At 44.0% G+C, this 18687-nt stretch overlaps 1 protein-coding gene, 1 non-coding gene and 1 gene segment (V, D, J or C); 2 read left to right on the top strand and 1 right to left on the bottom strand.

Annotated features, from left to right (window-relative positions):
* Positions 1-1071: 1071 nt before the first annotated feature.
* On the bottom strand, positions 1072-1143 carry trnae-uuc. The gene has a single exon. It is a non-coding gene; the product is annotated as a tRNA-Glu (tRNA).
* Positions 1144-1937: 794 nt separating this feature from the next.
* LOC119960331 lies at positions 1938-2550 on the top strand. The segment is given in 2 exon segments: positions 1938-1983; positions 2189-2550. Coding segments are annotated over 2 exon segments (408 nt in total).
* A 1732-nt stretch (positions 2551-4282) lies between these two features.
* On the top strand, positions 4283-18031 carry LOC119960330 (probable G-protein coupled receptor 139). The gene is made up of 2 exons (XM_038788064.1): positions 4283-4316; positions 17130-18031. Exons 1-2 carry the CDS (start codon positions 4283-4285, stop codon positions 18029-18031), a joined length of 936 nt encoding a protein of 311 aa, XP_038643992.1.
* Positions 18032-18687: the final 656 nt, after the last annotated feature.

Below are 18687 nucleotides of genomic sequence, written 5' to 3'. Positions count from 1 at the left end.
CTCGTAAATACCAACAAATTCGAATTGCAAACATGACGGGAAAGCAAAAAGAAGGCGTGTGTCACTGAATTATACAAATCTAATTGAATCAGCTTTCCAACAAAATCAGATCAACTTACTGAGAAGAAATTTGAGAATGATGTGTTGATTATATTTGAACGCTCTGTGTTTTGGGTGGGAAACATTCTGGTGCCCAAATTCCGCGAATATTGAAGAAAGAGGGGCTGTAACCATATCTGCTCTGAGCCTCGCTTTCCTCGCCTCTCTCAATGATTTTTCCTGTTCTGCTTTGATAAAAGCATATTTTTCAAAAAGAGATTTTGTAATATTTCTGCAGTTTCCTCAGGCTCATCACAGTATCCTCTGTGTCTGTCTACCTGAGCACACATTACCGACAGAGATCTTTGAAAATGAAAATCGCTTATTGTCGCGAGTAGGCTTCAATGAAGTTGCCGTGAAAAGCCCCTAGTCGCCACATTCCGGCGCCTGTTCGGGGAGGCTGGTACGGGAATCTTTGTGATGGTGAGTAACTTTTAATTTGCATCAATAAACCAATCTCTTATTTTGTTGACTGAAAGAACAGTTAATAGGTGAGGTTAAAACGGGGAAGAAGGTAAATATTTGTGGAATGACCGGCAGAATGACTGTGAAGACATCAGCAGCAGTGGGGATAAATGTGGAACTATTAAGGAAAGGTATAGCTCAGAAAGGGGCCATTCGACACACAGCACTGCTTTGGAAGAGCATCGGAGTTGACCCGAAATGATATCTGTGCCAATTTGAACAGCAGAAATTAAAATCTGCCCCATTCCCACGCACATTTATCCCTTCATCATCACCTCTTCAGTCATTTTCTTTGATGTCTTGTAACCTATCCCAGACCTCATTTATCATTTACTCCCTCCGGCTCCAAGCTTGTTTTTCACCTGTCACATCTCCGATTTACCAAACTCTGATGAAAAATCACCCAGCTGGAATATTAACTGCTTCTCAGTAAGGACGAAGCCTTGTTTTCATTTCATTAGGAGTTTCTGTTGATTGTGACAGTTCACACAGCAGCAATAAGAACAATTCCCTGACCGGGAATCGAACCCGGGCCACGGCGGTGAAAGCGCCGAATCCTCACCACTAGACCACCAGGGAAGCCGGTGAGCTGATCTTCAGAATCACTGACCATGATCAATTCACTCATTCGCTCTGGCGACTGACAATTGACATCTCCATAATGGTGTGTTTGGTTAAACTTTTCTCAGGATCATGAACAGCCAAATAGAGGATAAATACCAAATCAGCGTGGAAGGCAGAGTGAAGACACAATGGAATATGGCAAGGCTGGATTGCATTTGCTTTCATGCAAGGAGTCTTAACGATGAGGCAAATGAACTCGGCGCAGATTAACACAATGGAAAAATATCCTGGGACCTCTCTGGAGAAACCTCCACTGAGAGATGTGTGACCATAATCGCAAATTCACTGTTGTACAATCCGTATATTGTTTTATTTACAATCGCAACTGAAGGAAATCTCCCGCTCAGAGCGAATAGCTCCGTGTTAACAGGTCACCCACATGGCAATGATATTAATGTTCTTCGTGAGCCGTCACACACTGTCTTAAAATTAAACAACATTAACAAATTAAATGAGCGAGGACACGGATCAGATCTAACCTCAGATTCTCCCTGACTGATTCTCCCTCACACCATAGACTGTGCTCACTTACTGACTGTCTGCACCCTCAGAGAGTTAATATTGTTGGTCAAAGAGATTCGGGTGATCACTGAAACTCATTCAAATCTTATCTGAGGAAATGACGGGCAGATTTGAGATTGTTTCATTGGACGGGGAGATTGGGATCAGAAAATGACGTTGAAACAGATTCTGTTCAGGTGGTGTTTGGATTGTTAAAGGGAGCCACGGGTTTGGGCTCTGCTGCCGCTATGCAGTTATTCAGCGTCTGGATTGTGTGCGGGGCATTTCTTGTCGGTAAGGATGACTCTGGACTGATGAAATGTTATCTCGATCTGAAACGTTAACCCTGCTTCTCTCCAAGGACATTGCTGAGTATTTCTGTCTTTATTTGTTGTTATTTCCTGTCCCCAATCCTGTCGCGTTTAATGTAAAGTGTGAATGTTATTTCAGTAACACATCCAAACCTTAGTTTTATCTTCTTCTTGGTCACATGTTACAGATCCGAGTGATGGAGATTCTGTTTCTCAGCCGCAGTCTTCAGCGAGCGGGAGACAAGGTGATGCGGTGACTGTACCATGTACCTACAGCACTACAGCAAGCAACTATATGTTATATTGGTACAGACAACAACCACAGAAGGAATTGCAGTTCATTATATGGAAACTGTCCTGGGATTCACAGGAAGGAAGAGGGGAAGGTTTTGGTAACCGTTTCTCTGTTGAACTCCAGACCTCGGCTAATTCAATCAGCTTAACCATCTCGAGCTTGGAGCTGACTGACACTGGCAGATATTCCTGCGCTTTCAGACTCACAGTGATTAAAAACAGGCTCACCCCAGTACAAAAACTGTCTCTGAGCTAGAATTCACTGCTCCAGTCTGTTGAGGTTTTCACGGGGAATCATAAGGCGTCACAGCCACATTCAGCAGCGGCGCTGAGAGCCGCTGAAACACTCAGAGGAAACCACATTAACCTCGAGTCAAACTGTCAGCCAACTGTGTCCAGGATAGTCTGAGAAAACTAACTGCGAAATCTAATCAGACTGAAAGCTTGATCAGTGAGAGTCAAGTTACCGGCTAAATAGTTCATATCCCTGTTCGAATCATTATTCCTTCTAATCAGGGTGGGAAGATCAGTTCGGCGCAGTAAAGATTGCTCCGAGATTTAAAAATCATTCAAAGCTGGCCAACAACACTTCATAAAATACAGACTGCGAGCTGTAACCAGGGAATGTGGCAATGGGTCCGGGTGGGTGGGGGAGGGTTTGTGTCTGTGTGTGTGTGTGTGTAAGGGGAGGTCTCCACCTGGCAACGGGAATTACAAAAGTCGGGTGGCGGGAACGAAGAAAACATAGAACAGATGGGAATGAATATATGTTTAAAAAGTCCAAGCAGAGAACAGAAAGAACAAACAGCGAATAAAATCATTCAGCAATACAAACTGAATGTGACTGAATGAATGGTAGATCTGAGAAATGTACCAGTGTGAATTGATGATAACTGAAATCTATGTTTCCCTCTCCCTGTACATACTCACTGTTGAAAGCCTGAGCGATGTACCTGTGTAGCTGAATGTGGCCGATTGTGTGCATCCAGTGACTGGCTGGACTCAACATTTTGACAGACAGGGTTTGGGGGATTGAGCTGGTTTAGGCATCGTTCAGTGAGTGGATCAGCCCTTCCACTGTCTGGGCTTTCTGCTAAACACCTGAGCAACGTCCCTGGCCAGCTGGCCGAATGAGGCCTCAGCAGCTCAGCTGTCTCTCCATGTTTAACAATGTGATTGGCTGCGCTATACAGGTAAGTAACCCTCACTTCCCAACCCGCACAGATATTATATCAGCCCTTGTCCTCTGCATTTTGGGAGGGCGATAAAGGTCATTAACCACCGCTGTCTCATGGTTTAGATAGAGGACCCGGATTCGATCCCGGTCCTGGGTCTCTGTTCGTGTGAGTTCTCCCCGTGTCGGCGTTGGTCTCACCCCCACAACCCAAAGATGTGCAGGGTAGGTGAATTGGCCACGATAAATTGCCCCTTAATTGGAAAAAAGAATTGGGTACTCTAAATTAATTTTTTCAAGGCATTAACAAAGATGAGGCTGAGGCTGAGCAGAATAGTACACGGAGGGTCCAGCTGAGTGAGACACACCAAGGGCGGACATTGGGAGAGATGAGTGCTTATAAATGCAGATACATTAGGGGCGACGGTAGTTTGTTGCATTGTTACTGGACTAGTAATCGAGGCACCCAAGGTAATGCGGAAGATGGTGACATTTCGATTCGGTAAATATATGGAACTAAATATCGAAGATTAATGTAGTTCACTGATTTCCTCAGGGAAGGAAATCCGCCGCCCTCGACTGCCCTGGTCGACACGTGACGACTGATCCAGTTGACTCTCAAAGGCAAGATACTCATTGTGACGGACAATAAATGTTGGCCCACATCCAATGAATGAAATAGTTATATAATACAGACATAATAATAACCTTTATCAGTGTCACAATTAGGCTCACATGAACACAAATTTCCCCAGACCATAATACAATATAATTACGCCTTAAGTTTGAAAGATGTGTGCTTAAGTCCGAGACAATGGTCCAAGATTTAATTCATGCCAATAGTGCAGGTAAGAAGGACCGATTTTCTAACATAAATTAGGAAATTAAATTAAGAAGTATGACTGTAGATAAGGAATAAGTAATATTTTTTTAAATCACAATTCTGAACGAATACACAGTAACTTGACGAATAATACAGCGTTAGCACTACTGCCTTACAGCAGCAGGGTGTAGCATACGATGGACAACTCAGAAAGCTCTGCCAGGAAAACACGGAGAGACCTTTCTAAAAACCTGAAGTGGTGCGCAGCTCTCTCCGTGCTCTGTATCACTGTGTGTGTGATCCTCACCATGTCCAGGTTTCTGTACAGCTCTCTCCGTGCTCTGTATCACTGTGTGTGATCCTCACCATGGTCAGGTTTCTGTACAGCTCTCTCCGTGCTCTGTGTCACTGTGTGTGTGTGTAATCCTCACCATGTTCAGGTTTCTGTACAGCTGTCTCCGTGCTCTGTATCACTGTGTGTGATCCTCACCATGGTCAGGTTTCTGTACAGCTCTCTCCGTGCTCTGTATCACTGTGTGTGATCCTCACCATGGTCAGGTTTCTGTACAGCTCTCTCCGTGCTCTGTATCACTGTGTGTGTAATCCTCACCATGTTCAGGTTTCTGTACAGCAGTCTCCGTGATCTGTATCACTGTGTGTGTAATCCTCACCATGTTCAGGTTTCTGTACATCTCTCTCCGTGCTCTGTATCACTGTGCTGTGTGTAATCCTCACCATGTCCAGGTTTCTGTACAGCTCTCTCCGTGCTCTGTATCACTGTGTGTGTAATCCTCACCATGTTCAAGTTTCTGTACAGCTCTCTCCGTGCTCTGTATCACTGTGTGTGTGATCCTCACCATGTTCAGGTTTCTGTACAGCTCTCTCCGTGCTCTGTATCACTGTGTGTGTAATCCTCACCATGTTCAGGTTTCTGTACAGCTCTCTCCGTGCTCTGTATCACTGTGCTGTGTGCCGGCTCAGTGCAGCGTAGTACACAGCGGAGTCGCTCAGTTGCAGTTCAGAGATCTTTAACCGGCTGATTTTCTTGGCAGTGTCGATAGAAGCAGAAATTCTTCCTCCGGCAGCGGCTTCTTTATTCTCGCCTCCTGAAGTGTGTCTCTGAAGCAGGAATTCCGGAGCCTGTCCTGGGGACTGATGGTACCAGTGTACTGTGTACTGACAGAACCCTGAATATTCCCAGTTTAATGTAACTGTGTCACCGGCAGCAGAGGTTTGGAGAGGCGGGGTCTTGGACACCAGGGAATTGGAATCTGCAGGATAAAAACTGAACATTAGTTGTTCGTATTTCAGCTGTTTCCCGGATGTTTATGAAATGGATCGTCACTGGTGTCTTTGTCTGACTTTGCAGCCGGTTCGAACAGCTTACACTTCTTTGAAATACAAAATATGTAAAATGGTTAATAAGTGATATTTTATTTTACACACGATTTCTTCCGATCTGAAATGCAATGTCAGAAGTGTGTTGGGACCACATTTAGTAGTAACGTTCAAACTGAAAATCGACCTGTGCTGGACCTGTAAAAAGTGCAGCGCAACGTTGAAAATTTGGATTAGTTGGAGCAATTTGATTGCATTGAAAGAGGATAAGCATCTACGCAAAGGGCCGAATGTAACACTGCCGCACTCGATTCTATGATGTATATTACATTTCTGTTCTTAGTTTCCTTGGAGAGAGACAAACCGAGGGAAAATTTTATTTTCACAGGCAATCTGTTTTCAAAAACGGTTGCCTGATCGGAAGAATTGCATCAATTCGTACAGAAATATCCAGCAGAAAATTATTGCGATTCATCAGCACCTATTGGGCCAAACCTGATTTAAACATTGATGACTTAAAATTTATTGCAGTTCAACATCTCTCAGCAGTTTCGATCTGCTTTTCCATCTATTTGTCGGTCTGTCTGTTTTCTTCTATTAGTATGATTTTTCTATGTTTCACTTCAACCTGAAATATTTCCAGTTAGTTTAATTTTATTTCTACATTTACTTTGTACTTGTCTTTTTTGTAATCGTGCAAACTTGTCCCAAAGTCTCTCAGTTGTCGGGTGGGTTCAGTCTGTTCAATTTCCGCAGTTGTTTTTACCGTTACTCACTGGCAGCTGCCACTTCTGGAACTCTGACAATTACAATTCTTTCCGCCATGAACTGATTCTCTCCTGGGCACTTTTTTCCTAACTTTTACATTATGCGAAATCAGCAGAGTAGAAAGAGGCCATTCACTCCAACTGGTTTATGTTGTGAGTATTCTACTGGCAGAGAACAAAGAATAATGAACAATACGGAACAGAAGCAGGCACTTCGGCCCTCCAAGCCTGTACCTGTCATGGTACCAACCTTTGCCAGAACCCTCAGCACTTCCTTGTGCCATATCCCTCTATACCCATCCTATCCATGTGTTTGTCAAGATGCCTTCTTCATCGATTATGTGCTGAAGGCTGCGAAGAAGATGTCGTAGCCTTCAACACATCTTCGATAAAGATGAACATCTTGCCAAGGTCATCCCCATTACTTGCCTTCAAACAACCGCGCAACCTCAAACAAACCATTGTTTGCAGCAAACTACCCAACCTTCAAATAGTAACATTATGGTGGGGCAGGCAATAAACAAAGAAACAACTGATGCATGTAGAAATGGTACAGCAGTTATCATGGGGGATTTTAATCTACATGTCGATTGGTTTAACCAGGTCTGTCAAGACAACCTTGAGGAGGAGTTTATAGAATGTATCCGCGATAGTTTCCGAGAACAGTATGTAATGGAACCTACGAGGGAACAAGCGGTCCTAGATCTTGTCCTATGTAATGGACCAGGATTGATTCATGATCTCATAGTTAGGGATCCTCTCGGAAGGAGCGATTACAATATGGTGGAATATAAAATACAGATGGAGGGTGAGAAAGTAAAATCAAATACTAGAGTTTTGTGTTTAAACAAAGGAGATTACAATGGGATGAGAGAAGAACTAGCTAAGGTAGACTGGGAGCAAAGACTTTATGGTGGAACAGTTGAGGAACAGTGAAGAACCTTCCAAGCGATTTTTCACAGTGCTCAGCAAAGGTTTATACCAACAAAAAGGAAGGCCGGTAGAAAGAGGGAAAATCGACCGTGGATATCTAAGGAAATAAGGGAGAGTATCAAATTGAAGGAAAAAGCATATAAAGTGGCAAAGATTGCTGGGAGACTAGAGGACTGGGAAATCTTTAGGGGGCAACATAAAGCTACTAAAAAAGCTATAAAGAAGAGTAAGATAGAGTATGAGAGTAAACTTGCTCAGAATATAAAAACAGACAGTAAAAGGTTTTACAAATATATAAAACAAAAAAGAGTGGCTAAGGTAAATATTGGTCCTTTAGAGGATGAGAAGGGAGTTTTAATAATGGGAAATTAGGAAATGGCTGAGGAACTGAATAGGTTTTTTGGGTCGGTCTTCACAGTGGAAGACACAAATAACATGCCAGCGACTGATAGAAATGGGGCTATGCCAGGTGAGGACCTTGAGAGGATTGTTATCACTGAGGAGGTAGTGATGGGCTAGCTAATGGGGCTAAAGGTAGACAGGTCTCCTGGCCCTGATAGAATGCATCCCAGAGTGCTAAAAGAGATGGCTAGGGAAATTGCAGATGTACTAGTGATAATTTACCAAAATTCACTAGTCTCTGGGGTGGTCCCGGTGGATTGGAAATTAAAAACGTGACACCACTGTTTAAAAAATGAGGTAGGCAGAAAGCAGGAAATTATAGGCCAGTGAGCTTAACTTCGATAGTAGAGAAGATGCTGGAATCTATCATCAAGGAAGAAATAGCGAGGCATCTGGATAGAAATTGTCCCATTGGGCAGACGCAGCATGGGTTCATAAAGGGCAGGTCATGTCTAACTAATTTAGTGGAATTTTGTGAGGACATTACCAGTGCAGTAGATAATGGGGAGCCAATGGATGTGGTATATCTGGATTTCCAGAAAGCCTTTGACAAGGTGCCACAAAAAAGGTTGCTGCATAAGATAAAGATGCATGGCATTAAGGGTAAAGTAGTAGCATGGATAGAGGATTGGTTAATTAATAGAAAGCAAAGAGTGGGGATTAATGGGTGTTTCTTTGGTTGGCAATCAGTAGCTAGTGGTGTCCCTCAGGGATCGGTGTTCGGCCCACAATTGTTCACAATTTACAAAGATGATTTGGAGTTGGGGACCAAGGGCAATGTGTCCAGGTTTGCAGATGAAACTAAGATGAGTTGTAAAGCGAAAAGTGCAGAGGATACTGGAAGTCTGCGGAGGGATTTGGATAGGTTAAGTGAATGGGCTAGGGTCTGGCAGATGGAGGTTATCCATTTTGGTAGGAATGACAGCAAACGGGATTATTATTTAAACGATAAAATATTAAAGCATGCCACTGTGCAGAGAGACCTGGGTGTGCTAGTGCATGAGTCACAGAAAGTTGGTTTACAGGTGCAACAGGTTATTAAGAAGGCAAATGGAATTTTGTCCTTCATTGCTAGAGGGATGGAGTTTAAGACTAGGGAGGTTATGTTGCAATTGTATAAGGTGTTAGTGAGGCCACACCTGGAGTATTGTGTTCAGTTTTGGTCTCCTTACTTGAGAAAGGACACACTGGCACTGTAGGGTGTGCAGAGGAGATTCATTAGGTTAATCCCAGAGCTGAAGGGGTTGGATTATGAGGAGAGGTTCAGTAGTCTGGGACTGTACTCGTTGGAATTTAGAAGGATGAGGGGGGATCTTATAGAAACATTTAAAATTATGAAGGGAATAGATAGGATAGATGCGGGCAGGTTGTTTCCACTGGCGGGTGAAAGCAGACCTAGGGGACATAGCCTCAAAATAAGGGGAAGTATATTTAGGACAGAGTTTAGGAGGAACTTCTTCACCCAAAGGGTTGTGAATCTATGGAATTCCTTGCCCAGTGAAGCAGTTGAGGCTCCTTCATTAAATGTTTTTAAGGTAAAGATAGACAGTTTTTTGAAGAATAAAGGAATTAAGGGTTCTGGTGTTCGGGCAGGAAAGAGGAGCTGAGTCCACAAAAGATCAGCCATGATCTCATTGAATGGCGGAGCAGGCTCGAGGGACCAGATGGCCTACTCCTGTTCCTAGTTCTTATGTTCTTATGTTCCTTCAGAACAGAGACCATGGCACCACACAATCCTGCCATGGCAATCTCTGCAGGACGTGCCAGATCATCGAAATGGATACCACCATTACATGTGAGAACCCCACCCATCAGGTACGTGGTACATACTCGTGCGCCTTGGCCAATGTTGTCAACGTCATACGCTGCAGGAAAGGATGTCCCGAAGTGTGGTACATTGGCGAGACCATGCAGACGCTGCGACAACGAATGAATGGACATCACGCGACAATCACCAGGCAGGGATGTTCCCTTCCAGTCGGGGAACACTTCAGCAGTCAAGGGCATTCAGCCTCCGATCTCCGGGTAAGAGTTCTCCAAGGCGTCCTTCAGGATGGGCGACAACGCAGAATCACTGAGCAGAAACGTATAGCCACGTTCTGCACACATGAGTGCGGCCTCAACCGGGACCTGGGATTCATGTCGCATTACATTCATACCCCACCATCTGGCCTGGGCTTGCGAAATCCTACCAACTGCCCTGGCTTGAGACAATTCACACTCCTTTCACCTGGGGTTACCCCTATCTCCGGATCTGTTAAGAGTTAATGACCTGCAAATGCTCGCATTCTAAGTATTGTCTGGCATCTTTGAATTTGTCTATATATATGTTTCTGGAACATACCTTTTCATTCACCTGAGGAAGGAGTAGTGCTCTGAAAGCTAGTGTTTGAAACAAACCTGTTGGACTTTAACCTGGTGTTGTAAGACTTCTTATTGAATATATTCAACCATGGAGTATTCACCGCTCTCTGAGATATGGAATTCAGAAATTCACAACAATGAATTTGACTGAAGACATTTCTCCTCTTTTCAGTTTTAATATTTGAACCTGTATTCTCAAACTGACCCCGAGTTATACTTTGCAGCCTGAGGAAGAAACAACCCAGAATCTGTCCCGTCAAGCCGCATAAAAATGTTATATTTTCTAAAGAGAGAAACTCTCATTCCTCGAAACGTCTATTTTCGCTTCATACTCTCTTTCGGAGGATACTCCCTTTATCTCTGTAAATCGATGGATAATTTTTGCCTCACTTCCTTCAAAGCATGTCGATCCTTTCTCAAGTAGGAGCCCAAATCTTTTACATAGCACTCTAGACAGGAATTCATTTCGGTCACTGCCACAATCAATGCTTCTTTCAATTGTGTTCAATACTGAAGAGTACTGGTTCATCAGCGGAGGTGGCGAGTGAGGTGTGTATATTGCAAAGCTCATGCATAAACCTTCCTCTTAGTTACCAAAGAGACAACTTGCATTTATAGCAGAGTTACCACAATGACAAGCCCATGCAGCTGGGAGTGCCGTAGTATTCCCGATGCCTAGGTGGGTGCTAGATGGTGTATCGAGTGGTCCGTTCAAATTTCTCTCTTTAGACTTTGCAATTGTTTGATACAACTAAATGGCTTGCAAGGTCATCATTGTATTGGGCATTAAAGAGTAAACGACATTGCTTTGTGTCTGCCGTCTAATGTTGAGTAGATCAGTCAAGAATAGGCATATTTCCTTCCATAAAGAACCATAATGGTTCCATACTGAAACAGATGGCTTGCAATAATCGACAATGGTTGCACGATTACCATACCAAGACTAGCTTTTACTTCCATTCGTTTTATTTATTGAATTTAAATTCCATACGTTGTTGTGCTGAAATCTGAACCCATGTTACCGGAATATTAGCATGGTTTCTGGATTACTGGTCCAATTACATTACCACTAGTTCTCCACATCCAACCTGTATAGTCTGAAATATGGTGCGGTTTGGAGTCACTTACCGGCAGTGACCGTCACAACCGTCCCGGATCCAACTGCATCACCATCTTTCGAAATGAATCACAGTGACGCGGCTCTCAGTCTCAGCAGTACAAGAACCGCCTTTGCGTCAACCTGTCGGAAAATCATCACTGGACAGTTTGAATTGCAAAATTATTCAGGAGTTTTCGATAAATCAACAATAATCAATGTTTCAAGCTACCCGTCGGTTCAAAAGATTCTTTGTGAGGCCTTGGGCCTTATAACATCGCCCCAAGAACATTGCCCAGAGATGTGATCTTCATATCAACGGAGGACAATCCGAACTGACATAAAAAATGATTGTTGCCCTCCAGAAAGACAACTGAATGGCGAAAATACAGTAAAATCACACTGGAATACGATAATAATAATACCAACCGGATCATTCACTATCCGTGCTCTTTAAAATATATTTCAATTGTGGAGGTAATTGCTCAGGGCCCTTCCACAGTGACAGTTCCATCCAGAATGTGTGTAGTACCTGTGATGAGCTTTACAGTAGTAGGTGGCGCTGTCTTCAACTCTCATATCCAGAATTTCCAGCGAAAATGACTGCCTTGCTTTTTGAGTCCTGACAACAAATCTCCCTCCACTCCAGATCGGCGACCAACTTCTCCCGGTCCGAGATTGTCGAAAGAAATTCCCAGATTTGAAATAACCCCGGTAACCAGCACTGAAAACACAGTTTATGGTAAGAGACTGGCAGTCCTCCCTGTTAACCGCTGACGGGCTCTGTGTCACTGACTGACTCAAACATCCTGGAAATTAAACAGAGACAGTTTAATGGACCATCAGCGCCCAACCACAACGGGGCTGAAACCCGAGACAGTGTCTGTAATTGGGATGGACTCGGGAAGCTTTATCCACAGAACATGGGATAGTCTTATCGTACTCACGGGGTAAGACGGCACAAAGGATGAAAACAAAGAGGATTTCCATCGTTCTGCTGCTTGGAGCTGATGCTCTATATGACGGGGAGATGGACATTGCAGACTCGGACTGCTCTGGGAGAGTGGGCCTCAGAGCGGGACTGAAATACTTTAGGGGGCAGTGCTGATTTGCAAATGACGGTGTGCCGCGTATTCCCGATGGGTCACAAGGTGCCCTGTGTCTCTCTGAGTGTGCGTTCTGTGAATAAGTGACAGGCTTATAAAGGAACCTGCGGTCTCATGTCATCCGTCGAGTCTGTAAGCCTGACGTGAAGCTAGCTCATTTGTGTGTTGTTCAGTGGCCCACCGGGTTGGTGAGGGATTTTCAGTTGTTTCTGTTGATAAAGCCTGCCTCCCTCATTGCCCCCACAGTAATAATCTGTCGGTCCGCTTTTATGTGTTTAGTAAGCGGCATGTTTTGAGGGTGGGATATGGTAGAATCTCACTTTACAATTGTATTTACAACAAAAAATGCTGGATAATCTCAGCTGGCCCGGTGGAATCTGCGAACAAATAAATAGAGTTAACGTTTCGTGTCGGTCTGGCTCCTTTCAGAGCTGACTTTGCCGCAAATGATTAAACATCATTCTAAATGGGCTGGTGAGATTTCAATTCAAAACCTTTGATCCAAAGGCCTTAGACCTGACAATTCCCTGAGTCCAGCGCCTGAGGATCGAGTTATAGCAGTAGACACGCCCCTGACATTGCCAATATCCGGGAAAGATAGAAATAGGCCTGCTCAACAATCTAAAGAGGTATGGAAAGGAGAGAAGATAATTTTAAAAACGAACTTGAGGATTTCGGGTTAACTCACACCAGTTTGTTAACTGTAAGCCACGCAGACATGAACTGGTCATACACCACAAAAAGGGGGTCGTCGGTTTAATCGACCTCAGAGCAGTTCCGTACTGGTTGCCCCTGAGCCAGAATGTCCAGTCAAAGAAATAAATCTCATCTGGTGCACCGGGAATAACGAATACACACACACAGTGTTTTACTTCATACACAAGGTTTGCACGTTAAATGTTTATCTAATTTTCTTCAGATTTTGAATGCTATTCTTGAATGTATTTTCGCTAACCTGACAGGCCGAACAACAAATAGCATGAAATTGTTTATACTTAGCTACCTCGCGAAAAACGTGTACTGTATAGCACTGTTAATGTAAACAAAAGTCTCTTCAGCCGGTAGTATTCCTAGAGAGGCCGATGATGCTGATCATTAAAGTCATCGTCAGCAATGTCAGATCAAGCACAAATATGCTGTCAATATCCATATAATCCCGATATCGCAGAAGGAGACCATTCAGTCCATCGAGTTCGTACCCACCCTGCGAAAGAACTCGAGACCTCGGTCCACTCGCCCACCTTATCACCATAACCTCGCGCATTGATCATGGCTAATCCAGCTAATCTGCACATTTCTGGACTGTGCAAAAAACAGGAGCACCCGGAGGAGAGCCACGCAGAAACCGGGAAAACATGCAAATAATATTCAGGTTACAGCTCTATCTAATATCAAGACACGTCAAATCTTTAAAAATATTCTGAAAGAGTAATATTAATTGAATGTTTCTCAATTAAGATTTTAAGCAGAACTCAAGCACATGATTAGGGTATAGATCTTTTACTAGCGTTATCAGCATTGATAAACAATTCTCCTGCATTTTCTTAGTTACAACGTAACGTCGCAGTGGTCAATCTATTACAAAGTTGAACCTGCAATTTTGCCGCAGAGCCCCAATGTCACCTAATTTATTACTTATGTTCTTAACATTTCCGATTCGCCTCAGTTTGGCCATCGTTTCAGCTCTGCGCCAACCAACTGCCCACCTCATTCACATAAGCTGTTCTTCTACCGGCCATTTTACAGCTCAGCATTGAACGTACCATAATGGATAATGTGTACCCTTCTCATATGGCCCAGCATTTGCATGGCCTCCATGTCAGATATCCAGCCATGTCAGCTAAATCATGATTAATTACTCAGTTATATATCTTTTGATGCTTACGAAACATTAAAACTGAAACACTTCCCAATGAACCAAACATATGATCTAATCTGACACTTCAAAGTCTGAAATATTTGGAAACACGGTGGAAATGGCAAGCGGATCTAATGTTAGCAATAGGACCTCAGAACATACCATCAGGGAATCCACCAATGGAGACGCCAAGGCGTGGTTTGGCAGGACTGTTTCATGTTGGAGCGCAGAATTGGCAACCAGCAGTTCGCCCACAAAGATATGGAACCACCCACCTTGCCAATGTTGCAACTGGGAGGCGTGGATCGTAAGCTAATTTGTTTGTTTATCGAACTGTAACTAAGGCACATGTTGTAACTTAATTGACGCTCTGGAGACTTTCACCCTGTATAAATGATGGACGCTTTTAATGTGTTCCAGTGCTCAGGTGTATAGCTTTGAGGATTCCCTTCATTTCAGAAAAAAAATGCACGGGCCAGCGAATGGACCGTTTTATGCCGTTTATTATCCTGTCCTCGCCGTTATTGGTGTCCCGGGTAAGTCATCTATTCCAAATAAATTCTTAGCTTTTACTTTGTAAATCATCTCCACACTTGTATGTTCCATTACGGGGTGAGTCTGATTTATTTTCGAAATATGCAGTCCATAGAATCCCTTCATTACAGAAGGCGGTCATTCGGCCCATCGAGCCTCCACCGACCCTCCGAAAGAGCACCCAAACCTAGGCCCTCGCTCCCATCCAATCACGTAACTTCACCTTTGGATACTAAGGGACAATTTAGTGCGGCCAATATTCCTAACCTGCACATATTTGGACTGTGGCGCGAAACCAGAGCACCCAGAGGAAAGCCAAGCAGACACGGGGAGAACGTGCACAATCCTCACAGTCACCCAAGTTCGGAATCGAACCCAGGTTCCTGGCGCTGTGAGGCAGCAGTGCTAACCACTATGTCACCGTGTTGCCGCTGTATTGTTTCAGTGATGTTTGAGGAACTTCAACTGGGTTCTTGCATAGTGATGAAAGATAGAACACTGCATTGCTTTAGGATGAATTCATGTTTATTATTTCCACTTGCATTGTGTCACAATACAAGACTCCCATGTAATAAAATGCAATCTCGACTTGCAATGTTGCATGGAACAATGGCGAATCACAGTGCAGTAAAATTCAATGCAATATATTAATTTTACGAAAACGCGCCATTCATTTATTACAGTGCAATATTCGATGAATGGTGAGATAAAATGTATTAATTGATCGCAGGTAAGTGCAGCATCACAGCTGGTAGGATTTCGTACATTTCATTTATTGTTGTACGCATCATAATAATATTTTTATGGATTCACGAGAAATTAATGATTCTCTACCAAGGTCAACATATATTCCCTATCTCTTGGTTCTACTTGACAAGTTAGAGTTCAACCATGTTTCCTGTACCACAAAGGGCCGTGCGGTAAGGGAGCTTCACAACAGATTTTTCAAACAAACTTTACTATCAGCAACCTAATGAGAAATTCGGACAGATGACCAACCGCTGCATCAAACGAGTAGGTTTTAAGCTGAGTGTTAATGAGGGAAAGAGGCAGAGCTCTCGAGGTAGGGAATCGCAGACATTAAGGATTCGGCAGCTAACAGCACAATGGCGACTTAAGGAGCATTTTATTTCCTGGGTACACAAGATAGTAGATGGCTGTGCCTAACAGTGTTGCAGGAGGTAACAGGGATACATCACCAACAACCCTCGTCCATCCACAAAGCCACAACGACCAAGTACTAACAACAGCGCCTATACGTCTCAGGAAAGTATAAACTTCGGCATGTGTGCATTCACGCTTACCAACGTTTACAGATGCACCATAGAAAGCATCCTATCTGGCTGCATCACAGCCTGATATGGCAACTGCTCGGCCCAAGACCGTAAGAAACTGAGACGCCTCCCATCCATTGACTCTGCCTACACCTTCTGCTGCCTTTGGAAAGCGGGCAGCATAATCAAAGACCCTTCACCCGGGTTATTGTCTCTTCCAACCTCTTCCATCGAGCAGAAGATACAAAAGTCTGAGAACACGCAATGACATGTTCAAAAACAGCTTCTTCCGCGCTGTTGCCAAACACCTGAATGACTCTCTTATTGACTGAACAGATCTCTCTACACATCTTCTCTGCAGTTGTCGCACTATTCTACATATGCTTCGCCCGTGGTCTATGTATTTACATTTTGCATTTATCGTATGTCATATGATTTCATCATGCATGGAATAATCTGCCTGGACTGTACGGAGAACGATACTTTCCACTGTACATCGGTGTGCGTGACAATAAATCTAAATTTAAAGAGTGGAAAGGCTGTGGAGGGATTTGAAAATAAGATTGAGGATATTAAATTCAATATGTTTCTGAGCTATGATTTATTGTAGGTGGCAAAATATAGCAGTGATCGATGGCAGAGACTTCTTGTGAGGAAGGAAATTGTCATTAAGTGTCTCAGATGAGCTTAAGTACAGTAACAACCCAAACTGGGGGAACGCCAAGATAGTCTTCCTCTTGTTAGAATCAAGTTTTCACAATGCCATCGGGAAGAATTTAATTCGCAGTTAACCTAAGGTAGGTGTCTGCTGCGCGATGTTTTGGTCAATGCTGGAAGTAAGCAGTGTGGGTGCTGTACAATCGATATGGGGACCAGGGATCATCTGAAGATGAAACAGGAGGGCAACATTATAAAGGATCTGAAGCCTCAGAGGATGCGAGAGAACGGCGTTATTTTTGGCGACAGATGACAACGTTTTCTGCCCCAAAAGTATTACATTAAAGCAAATATCTTCTCCAGAATTGAACATCAAAGAAATGGCCTGGGGTTTGGAATAGTTGGAATCTGAATCGATCTCAAGCGGGTTAGGAGGTTTCAGAATTGATCAGATGAGGCTGGTGTTTTGAGTCCTCTTTTGAATCTCTCTCTCTCTTTATGTCTCACAGCCAACTTGGTGGCGATCGTCATCTTATCCAGAGGACGGTGCGGACTCTCACGATGCATCACCTACTACCTGGTGGCGATAGCGGTGAGCGATTTCCTAGTCATCATCACCGCCGTCATCCTCAACCGGATTGGCGGAATCTACTTCCGGGAAAGTGCCCTGTCCACCACCACCGGATGCGCGGTCAGCACTGTGCTGGTCTATGCCACCCGGGATGGTTCAGTCTGGCTGACCGTCGCTTTCACCATCGACCGTTTTGTGGCCATTTGCTGTCAGAGCCTGAAAACTAGATACTGTTCTGAGAAAACTGCATTGTTGGTCATAGGAATTGTCTGCTCACTGAGCTGTGTCAAGAACATTCCTTTCTACTTCAGCTACCAGCCATTGTACATCCTGGACGGGGTGCGCTGGTTCTGCGACATCAAGTCCATTTATTACACCTTGTCCGCCTGGCAGGCCTATGACTGGCTTGACCGCATCCTAACGCCATTTCTCCCATTCCTCCTCATTCTGCTGCTCAATGCGCTGACTGTAAGGCACATTGTAGAGGCCAGCAGAGCCCGCAGGAGGCTCAAGAGCTCCGAAATTCACGGAGACCCGGAGATGGTCAACCGCAAGAGGTCAATCGTCCTGCTCTTCGCCATCTCTCTCAGCTTCCTCCTCCTCTGGGTCACCTATGTGGGACATTTCCTTTACGTGCAGATTACGGGTGAGGCCTATTTCACCGGGCTAGATTTTAACAACCCGCAGTTCATCCTTCAAGAGACAACGAACATGCTCCAGCTGCTCAGCTCTTGCACCAATGTTTTTATCTATGCGGTAACCCAGACCAAATTCCGAGATCAGCTGAAGAATGCACTGAGGTTTCCCTTCGCCACACTCGCTGCTTGCATTACCCGGTGAAAGAACAATACAACATTTGTATCTGTTCCTTTAAGGACCACCATCTCGAGCTGTTCATTCCATATTATATTCGTTCTTTTTGTGCCACTTTATCTCTCATCTAAATCAGAAATCAATCATTCCAGGGCTCCAAAGACCTCCCCTCCCCCGCACTCCATGGGTCTGAATGCCCGCATTCCAGCTCCGAGGGTCCAGAATTTGTAGTACTGACGGAGTGTTGCAGTATCGGAGAGACTCACCTTCCTGATTGGACTCTATAACAAATTCACATCTGCCCTCTCAGATAGAATGCACATGGTCCCCGGTAATTCTATCAGAGACCGAGACGCGCCCCCCCCCCCCCCCCCCCCCACAATATGTGGCAGTCAATTAACACCATTACAATCTATTTTTGGTCTTTCATTCCACTGCTGTTTTTGAAATATCACTCATTGTTTTATTCTTCGAAATAGCCAAGTCAACGAAGACTCTTCCACCATGATGTTTATCCTTCACATTTAAAAGAACGTAATTGACAACCTGAGAGGTTTTGTGAAGCATTGAACTGTGACTTGAAATGTTCTGTTTGAAAGGAATCTGCACATAATGCAAATACTGGAAAAGGTAGTGTGTGTGTGTGTCTGTGTGTGTGGCGGGGGAAGGGTGGTCTAGTCTAA

The sequence above is a fragment of the Scyliorhinus canicula genome, unplaced genomic scaffold (genome assembly GCF_902713615.1).
Source record: "Scyliorhinus canicula unplaced genomic scaffold, sScyCan1.1, whole genome shotgun sequence".
Classification (NCBI taxonomy): Eukaryota; Metazoa; Chordata; class Chondrichthyes; order Carcharhiniformes; family Scyliorhinidae; genus Scyliorhinus; species Scyliorhinus canicula.
This window is presented reverse-complemented; position numbering and strand designations above follow the sequence as displayed.

Excerpts from the sequence above, each read along its gene's own strand:
- LOC119960330 (XM_038788064.1), top strand. The coding sequence starts at position 4,283 with ATGGTCCAAGATTTAATTCATGCCAATAGTGCAG. Across the intron at positions 4,317-17,129 it reads AATTCATGCCAATAGTGCAG|CCAACTTGGTGGCGATCGTC; the intron begins GTAAGAAGGACC and ends TATGTCTCACAG.